Source organism: Hipposideros armiger, unplaced genomic scaffold (assembly GCF_001890085.2).
Source record: "Hipposideros armiger isolate ML-2016 unplaced genomic scaffold, ASM189008v1 scaffold_671, whole genome shotgun sequence".
NCBI lineage: Eukaryota > Metazoa > Chordata > Mammalia > Chiroptera > Hipposideridae > Hipposideros > Hipposideros armiger.
In genome coordinates, this window is record NW_017732021.1 from 784,254 (window position 1) to 794,486 (window position 10,233).

At 32.5% G+C, this 10,233-nt stretch overlaps 1 protein-coding gene across 1 annotated transcript in view; it reads left to right on the forward strand.

The window, feature by feature from the left end:
* Positions 1–9,169, forward strand: part of LOC109372874 (CUB and sushi domain-containing protein 3-like) — a 275,626-nt gene extending 266,457 nt beyond the window's left edge. Inside the window, exons 9-10 of the mRNA XM_019626382.1 lie at positions 3,971–4,158; positions 8,880–9,169. Coding sequence (XP_019481927.1) covers positions 3,971–4,158; positions 8,880–9,169 — 478 coding nt within the window. The remainder of the gene's footprint in view (positions 1–3,970; positions 4,159–8,879) is intronic.
* The last annotated feature ends 1,064 nt before the right edge of the window (positions 9,170–10,233 follow it).

Here is a 10,233-nt window from a genome sequence, read left to right on the forward strand (position 1 = left end):
AAAAAAAAAAGAAAAAGAAACCTCTGTAAGCATTGTATTCATGTGGTAAGCATATAAATATATAAATATATATATTAGAATTATGCTCTGATGATTGAATTTTACAATCACACACACACACACTCACACACACATATGATTCTTGAGTTGGAGCTATTTGAACTGAAAATTATATTTAAAGACCTTCTCCCATTTCTTCTTTCCTAAGACACTTTAGGGGTATGAGATTTTCTATTAGGGCTGTCTGCACTCCATGTGCTTTGTCAGAAAACTGGTTCCTTTAAAATAATCCACGTGGTAAAGAGCTGTCACATGGTTATTCATAACTCAGTAGCAAAGCAATGAGCCAGGGGCTTGATTAGGTTAAAAAACAAATAAGAGTTTTATCCATTCCGGTGGTAGCATAAAATAATTTGAAATCAGAAATATGTACATCTGTCACTTCCTTTTATAGTGACCTTATAACATCTTAGTGCTTAATTTTTCCCTTGACAATTGTTTTAAGAAACAAGATACCTCAGAAATATCTAACAAGAATTATATTCTTGAAAAACCTTGTTTTCTTCTGAATTACAGCCAAGCTCTCATAAAGATACTGGTTGACAACTCTTTAATAGTCCCTCTCATTCCGAGAATCTATGTTTATAGAATTTGGTTACAAATAATCAATTGTATTTATTACAGAATTATGTCACTTGCATTCTAGTACTCATGAATAACTTAATTTGGTTGAAAAGGAAATTTTTAAATATTAGATAATATAATTAAGATGGTAGCATAGCTATTTTGCAGTGTTTCCTAGATTCTCAAATGTAGCAATTGGTTAGAAGTAATCTCCAGAAAAAAACTAAAAAACATTACAAATATATTAGCTGCTAGTTAGCTTATTGAGATTGCCCAAAGTAGCATGTCAGTGAAATTTTCCGAACTATATTTTTTTATCAAATACAAAACAAAGTAACTATAACACCTATGAACATGGGCAATTTTTTAATGTTTGTCTCTTCCTAACAACCGAACACTGATAACAAGTGTTATCCTCAGATATGCAGAGAAATGTTTGTTTTGTTTTGTTCCAGTTTTCCTAAATTTTCTCAATATTTGACAGCTCCTAACTAAAGTAATTTTACCATTAATTATCCTAAGCCTGTTTCTTTTCTGTTCCTTTCTATTCCTTCTCCTGTCCTCAACTACTTGACCACAAGCTATCAGCATCAGTCTCCCAGAGAGCAATTTTCTTTTTAAATTAATGAGGACAATCTCAATTTGATCAAAATGGATTTCAGTTGCATCAGGAATGTTTTTAAAAGGTGACAAAAACTGAAAAACATTAGATCCAGTTTCATTTTTAATATCATCTAGTGGTTCTATAACATTTATTTATGATAATAAATTTAATGTCATAAACAAATGAACATTAGATTGAGAGAATTCATGAGAAATTTATACAGCTATCTTAAAACACAAAATGAAAAAAAAAGAAAGAAATTCAAATTATTATGTAACCCTATTCCATTTCCTTTGTTATTATAAAGCATTTTTATAGTTCCTTAGGACAAATCTGTGATGATATTCTTTTTAAAGATTTACTCCTACTTACCAATGTTCTGTATATCACCAGTTAATGGTCCTGTTCTATTAAGAATTACGTTTCTTTATGTTTCAATTCAGTGTAATCCCTGATTCTTCTGTGCATTTTAATTTGATTATTATTAGCTGATTAGCTATCAAAATGAAATTTCAATTATAATACTACAATAGACTGACTACGAAACAACCAAATAATGGGTTCACAATGCACAGCTGCAAGTGTGTGTGTTTGTGTACACTTCCTATTCTAAATTATATTATTGGAAAAGGTATTTTAGAAAAACACAGTATATTCCAGGTAGCAAAATAAAAAGTAAGATAAAGTTATGCAATCCATTCATTTCATTAAATATGTTGTTTAATAGGATGTAACAGTGGTACATATTGGAAAGTATTTCAATTGTACTTCTTAAAGAGCATTAAATTACACACTCAATTTTGACTACTGATATGCCATGTTCACAATCCTATCAGAGATTTTATAATGAAATGAAGTTTCTAATTTTTAAATTTTCCATTCAATTTGTGTTGATCAGGTTTTGATTTTTTTTTGGTCTGGTTGGTTTTTTTTTGAAGAATAATGTAGTTTAATGTTGCAATGCTGGAAAAACCTGTTAGGTATGATAGTAAAAGTGGTTATCTGAAAATTGGTGTACATTTCAACTGAAAATTATGTTTTAAAGTGTACTAGAGATAACTAGTTACCAAAAATGTATTGAAAGGTACATTTTACCAGGATGACAATGCATGGTTAAAAGTGCAGTGTCCAAGTATATTGAGTGTTTTGTGTGTTTTTTTGTTTGTTTGTTTCTGTTAATTTAGTAACAGCCCTAGAGAAAAGAAAAATAATTTTGCCTTTAAAATACATTCATTCATTCATGTACACTTATTCAATAAATATTTATTGCTTGTCTGCTGTATGCAGACAGTTGAGAAATACTGACACTGTCTGACCTCATGGAGTTTATAGACTCTTAAAGGAAACAGTTATCAAACAAGCAAACACAAGGCAGCAGTTAGCTCAGTTTGTTAGATTGCAGTGCACACAACACCAAGGTTGCCGGTTCGATCCCCACATGGGCCGCTGAGCTGCGCCCTTCACAACAGGATTGAAACAACTATTTAACTTGGAGCTGATGGGTCCTGAAAAAACACACTGTTCCCCAATAAAAATTTAAAAAACAACAACAACAAGCAAACACAACTGTGATTAGTGTCACAAAAGGCACAGTAAATTGTGGCAGTATCATAGAACTAATTGAAATTGATGTTAGGGAAGGGCTTTCTGTGGGCATATTTAAGCTGAACACTGAAAGATCTCTAGGAAAATCTTGGTAAGGACAGCCAAAGGACAGATCCTGGACTTCAGGATCATCGTGGGCAAAGAAGTAAGATATTCAGTTTTCCACAATACCACGTGAAGTTTTTCTATAGCAAAGATTTGTAATTCAGATTCAGAATATACCATAATCTTGAAACGGAAGGAAGGAATACAAAATGCTATTTTTATTAATATGTTATGCATGTTAAAAGTAGCACTGTGTTGATTGCATTTTATAATACAATGGTGCCTTTTTAAAAGATTGAAAATGATAGGATTAACAACAACCAGGAATATAAAAATAAAACCAGCCAGCATAGTGTAATGGTTGGGAACAGATACCCGGATTTGAGGGATAGCTCTGTCATTTAAAAAAACGTAATACTGTTTAAGTGCTGCAGGCCTCAATGTTCTTATCTGCAAAGAGAGTATTATAATAGGAGCCAACTTATAGGGCGAGTGGGAGGATTAGGTAAATAATATAAAGTATTTTATCATCAGGCACTTAGTAAACATCAACTCTATCATCATTATTACTACCTACTTATAATTAGAACTACTGTTTTGAAATAAAAACTATAGAAACATTTTAATGGCAAGAATATTTGTCAAAAAAACCACTATATAAAGCAGAGGTCAGATTTGAAATATATATACAAATAAGATGAAAATCTGATTTTCTTAATGAAGAGTCAATATAAATCACATACTTTTCCATTGAAATAAGGAAGGCAAAGAATGCTTACTCCAAAAATACTCCTCAGTAGTAAAAAGGCCATTTATTTACTGAGGACAGACAATCCATAACATTTGAAAGAAATCTTATGAACAACAAATAGATACACATACCTTCTTAGTGACAATTCTATCTAGGAATAAGAGTTTATAACTTTGGTATTTGCAAATGATGGGGGTCTTATATATTAGATAAGCTAAAGAGAAGTATAATATAAAAATGGTAAACATTTTCAAAAGTAATTTAAATAGTAATCTAAGGTATTATTTTCCTTTATAGTGTTATTCTAATACTGCATTTTCATATGTGTCTCTTAATCTTAGATTTCAGACTGAACTAAATTATGATGTTCTGGAAGTTCATGATGGGCCAAATCTTCTGTCACCCTTGCTTGGATCTTACAATGGCACACAAGTGCCCCAGTTTCTATTTAGTAGCAGTAATTTTATATACCTCCTATTTACAACAGACAACAGCCGTTCTAATAATGGTTTCAAGATTCATTATGAAAGTAAGTAATGCCAAAGTGTTTTTTGATAATTTTGTTTTCCCTACATTTGATTTTACCTTTGACCATTGTATCTCTAAGAGAACTAGGAGATTAATATATATATATAAAAAAAAGAAAGCTCTCTTTGGCCTATGAGAATGCTAATGGTTTACAAGGTGTATATTTTAATAAATTCTGCAATAGATTTTCCAACAATATCTAATATCATTAAGAAAGGCAATACTAAAGAAATGTCAGAAGTATCAAATAAATTTTTTAAAAATGAGCTCATGTACTAGTTATTTGTGCAGTCAGTAAACATCAGTCTAAGATGTATATGAATATTGACAAATCCTTTTAGCATTTACTTCATAAAATCAATCACTCTTTTATATTTTACCCACACTGATTGCACACATTTCCCATTGAAAATATTAAATTTTATTTTGTATAAAGTATTGAAAATTATATTACATTGAAAAGTAAAATATATACACATATTTAAATATGGCTAACATAATTGGTCATAGTCTATATATTAAAACAATTAAAAACAAGGTGTAATTTACAGTGCTAGAATTAGCTTATAATAATCTCACTTGAAAGGTATTTTTTGTTCAAAAAGTCTAAAACATGTCATATATTTTTTTAAACATTGATATTAGTATATACATAACAACAAGTCTCTGTGTTATTTATAAGCATCTGACATATTTATACATGTGTGGATATATTACATATGATGTATGGGTGTGTCTATACACATAAACTTATATATGTATCTGTTTTCATCTAGAAATACATTGCCATATCTTTGCATGAAAAACAGTTTTGGTGAAAGGATCTAGCAGCACCTTTAAGAGGGTCACTGCAAGATATCAAGTGCAGATAGATACCACTTCTTATTATATCCAAGTCTCGTATTACACCTTCGCCCTTAAGAAAAGGTTTTTGCATTTGATATTTATAACTTTATAATCCATATTGGGTGTGTCTCCAGTAGATCTGGTCAGTGGACTCATGGGTCTTTAAAACCATAATCAATATATATTCACTGCTTTTTTTTTTTTTAATTCTTCTTATCCACAACATTGTTTAATTATATTCTTTCCTTTATTTAGAACTTTATGGCATAGAAGTATATTTTCTAAACATTATTCTAAAATGCAACAAGAGGATTAACGTATACTTGAGAATTCAAATGAACTAAAAGACCTTAACTGAGATCTTAATTTAATATGTATTTATTAAAGCTGAGTCAGAGTAGAATCATTTTTTTTTGAAATCGTATCCAACATGAATTCTTACTAGCAATTCATTTTTATCAGTATGCCACAAATAGGCAGGCAGACGCCTTTTCTTTTAGTCCATTGCTATATCTTATGCCCAATTAATCACATTCAATCCCACTTCAGCCAAGGTATGTGGTCTGTATCATGTGTCAGACACACGGCTATTTTAAAGATTAAATGAAAACACACATGCAAAATAACACATGTTATTATAACAGCTAAGATTCAGTAAGTGGTCAATAAATGATAGCTTTTATGTTTTTCCTATAAAAACTTATCAGATGAGAGATAAAACCAGGAAGTCAAGCTCAAAAGTATTCTTTTGTTACCAAAGAAGAAATGATTTATGACACTTGTGAAGGACAGTAAAGCAGACTTTTACTACAATGGGGTTGTTGTATTAGGGGAGAGAGATGAGCTCAACTCTGACTACAAGGGGGGATTTATAGCCAAGGAGCAGGGTGGAAATCAGTGGGAGGAAAATGCAGAGGGAACATTAGAGGTTGGGGGAATTTGGCCTAACCTACCAAGACAGGATTTTTGCTGAAGGCAGGCCCGGGTTATACAATATTGAGGGTGGAGGAACGAGGAGTCTATTCAGACATCAAGGTTGGGGGATTTTCAATAAACTGACATAACAGGAATTTTGCTAAAACTGGACTAAATGGGCCATGGACAGAGTCCAGGGGTGACGCTTAGTCAAAACGAGAATTCAGAGGAGCCTGCCAAAGTTTGATCGAGGCACAGGGCCTTTGTCACAGTCAACAAGTTTGTCACCTCTAGGCCCTTGGTGACGTAGTCCAAGTTATTATCGAGGGCTAGTTCCCAAAAAGGCAGAATGGAGGCCAAGCTAGGAGAAGTAGATGAGAGACACAATATTGATTTTGGTCAAATTTGCCAGGAGGCAATAACTTTATTCTTAAATTAGCTTCCAAGAGATAACTTTCTTTCATTTTTATTTTATTCAGTCTTGTGGTTTACTTACTATTCTGAAATAATCTCTAATATCAGGAATGCTTTCTTATCAGGAACACAAACAAAAAACTTTCTCTGTTGTCACTTGATAAGTTTCCCAAGCTGAATGTCACCAAAGTGTCTTTTTAAAACAAACCATTCCAAGCCAGTAGAGTAAAACTTTCTTTATTACACTAATTAAAACTTTAAAAATATATTTGGTGTTTGGTGAATTTCTATTTTTTTTTTAAAATTAAATTTGTTTGAAAAAGAAAACTGGATTTCTCCAGAGGACCAAAATTCTATGGGAAAGATTTTTTGTAATGCTATACTGTTTGCAATCTAGACTTTCATTTTATTACCTTTCCAGGGGCACTTTTCACCCCACTCTGTCTTTCTCTATATATGGATGCACATAGTACAGCAGGGAACATAAAATAAATGTATCATCTTATGTCATCCTTCAATTGGAGAGACAAGAAGGACAAATCAAAGGATTAACCTGTACTCTTCACTGACCTCTACTCTGAGTAATCTGAAACAATTAAAATCACTTTGGGATAATTAAATTTGTTTGATTTGCTTTTACCATACTATAAATTTTTGCGACTGACCTCTTCAAACCCCCTCTTCCCTAATTTCTTAAGATATCACTGCAACATAAACGTATTGAATAAAGGAAAGTTATATATGAGCTGGAGCATTAGAAAATCAAGATTTGAAGGAGAGTGGATCTGAACTTGTCAGTTAAACTTTGAGAAGATTGTGTAAATTAAGGGGAAAATTGAGGGTATTTGTGGCAGAGAAATAAAGTGTAAAATTAGTAAGGAGATTCACCTGACTATGAAAAATAACTATTGGGAGATAATGGAAATTAAGAATAGTGAGTTCAGTTTGGGAGTCTTTAATGGTGCTGATGTTGAACTTACACCATTAACAGTAGGGTTCAAAAACAATGAAATTATAAGTTTTAGGGATATATATGTCCAAAATTGTATATAGAACAGATTGGAGATAAAAGATAACTGAGAGAAAAGCCAGACATTACTGTTTGTCTTATAGACTTGAAGTGATTAATGCCTTGGGTAGGGTAAGAGAATAAATTACATTATGCTTTTCAGTGAGGGTGGATTTCAGACATATTTTGTGGAGGAAAAAATTCTGAGAGGGATTCAAAGATGAATGAGGATTTCAAAGCCTTGGGGGCCTAGAAGTCATATTTAGAAGAGGAAATTAGCAGGTAAAAGTAAATGTGTTCAACATAAAATTTTCTGTTATATTTTAGTTGCTCATTTAAAACAGCAATGAAATGAAATGAATATGGTCGACAAATATACTTAAAATGTACAGTTTACCTCTTTAAAATGGGACTTCTTTTAGTATTTTGTTTAGCTTCATTTTAAAATTGGGTAGCTAACACAAATAAATATTTACTCATGTGGATGATTTAATATGAGATGTAATTTTTGAAAATGCTAATTGTTATTTTTTTGGATTATAAAAACAGCAGTGATTCATTGTTTAAATCTCCCTCTTAGAAAGAATAAGAATTATTTATTTTACCTTATACCCCAATTGTTAACTGCAGGTATTTTCTTACCCCAGGAGACATTTGGCAATATTGGAGACATTTGTGATTGCCATGACTACAGGAGTGTTGTTGGCATTCTAGCAGGTAGAGGCCAGGGATGCTGCTAAACACACTACAATGAACAGGACAGCCCCACAGCAAAGAATTATTCTACCCAAAAAGTCAATAGGGCCAAAGCCGGGAAGCCATATCTTGTTAAGGGAAAAGCATAGTCATGGTATGTTCCCAGCTAAGAATTAGAAATCTCAGGGAAGATTTGAGGCTGTTGAAAATCTCAACAAGTAGCCACCAGAGCAATAGCACTGTTTTACTTAGAAAGGTACTGCTGTTCATACTTGCATATACGGCAAATTGCCTCTACTCTTCTTTTTATATATATATTTTATCAAAATGATAAAGTTCAAATATAAAAGTTGATTAAAAATTTCAGAAAACATTGTAAATATGATTGGTTATGGACAAGGGCTCCAAAGTCAAAGTCACCTAGCAATCAAATAAAGTTTTAATAATGAAATTAATTTCCTAGAATTCTTTTAAGGACTAAATGAAGCAAATTTTGCAAAATTTTTAGAGTTGTTCCTGGAATCTAATAAACTCAAGAAACATTAATTAATGCTATGATTGCATATATATATATAGTTTATAATAGCACAAAGTTTGATAGATAATTAAATATTCTCAAGTTCATATATCAGTAAATGACCCGATTTTACTCTTTGTGGCAATGTCAAAGGGAATATCAAAACAGAGTTGTTAAATAAATTGCTGGTTTTTAAAATAAAGCTCTGGGCACATTAATTTGTTTGTGAAAATTATAATTCACAATTGTTTGAAGACAGAAATGAATTTCAGCAAGTCTGATTCCCATCAAGCTTACTCTTTGTTATATTCCCTTTGTTTCTCAGGCGTTACAGTGAACACCTATTCTTGCCTGGACCCTGGCATACCTGTACATGGCCGCCGCTATGGTCACGATTTCTCCATTGGATCTACTGTTTCATTTAGTTGTGATCCAGGATACAGGCTGAGTCACGAAGAGCCTCTTCTATGTGAAAAAAACCACTGGTGGAGTCATCCACTCCCAACCTGTGATGGTAAGAATTCATTCAATATGCAAAATGAACTGGTTTATACACTCAAAATAAATCACTATAGAACGAATATTGATAATCAGCCAAACTTAGCCCATGCCTAAGGATACTACGTATATGTATTTTTTTAAATGTGCTGAGGTAATCATTTTAAGCGCATATTGTGTGCTTGGATCCTTCGACAAAATAGCATTGGAAATGTCAAATTGGCATTAGATGAATGCACTGAACAGGTAGAGCTCCTGCCCGGGAAGGCAACGTTTGCCAATTCAAATTCTACCTAGCTACACAGCACAGTGGCAGCACACCCAGACTGCCCTGTAGTGGCAAGGTCCTGGCCATGATGAATAGTATACCAGTGTCCTTGTCACGTCTTTGTTTCTATGGAGAATAAGTCCAGAATGCTTCATTATTCAGAAAAGACCTAAAAATACAGTGGAAGAAACTGTTTCCCTAAGATTGGGAAGTGCAGTAATACGTGCTGTATCAAAAATATTTACACATAGACTTACACAATGTAACTATGCATTATTTAGTTCTGGGATTTCATTTTTATTTATAACACGATTTCCAACTTCTGTACTTCTTTTTTCTAAATGGAAGATCACATTGTTCATTTTATTGTTACATTTTCAAGTACTGTTCGTGCCATCATTTTTTTAGTAACAGCTTTAGTCCCATTTGTTTTTATAATATGGTTTGAAAAGAACCATCAGCACATTTTCCCTGTATTCGGTATAGTGCCATTTACTAAAGACAGCTTTCGTGTGATTGTAAGTGACAGAAACCCAGTTCTAACTGGTTTTGAAACATAAATCAGAATTTGTTGTTCAGCTACTCAAATCTTAGAAAAGGCAGAGGTGGTGTACTTCCCATAACTAATTATAATCATGAATTCAAATCTTTTCAGGGATCTCTCTTTTTTCCACCTGGGCTTTTCTCTGTACATTGACATAATTCTCTTCAATTGCAGTCAATCTTTTCCCACCTATGAGATTGGCAGTGGAGAATACCCTTTCAGAAAGAGGGAGATGAATAACCTCATATTATCAGAATCAGAGAAGAATAAGAGTTCTTCCTTGTTCTTCCAATTAGAAAAATCCCAGGAAATATCTCTGATCAGTCCATACTTGGACCAGTTACAGTAGTAAAGAAGAAGCATCCATTA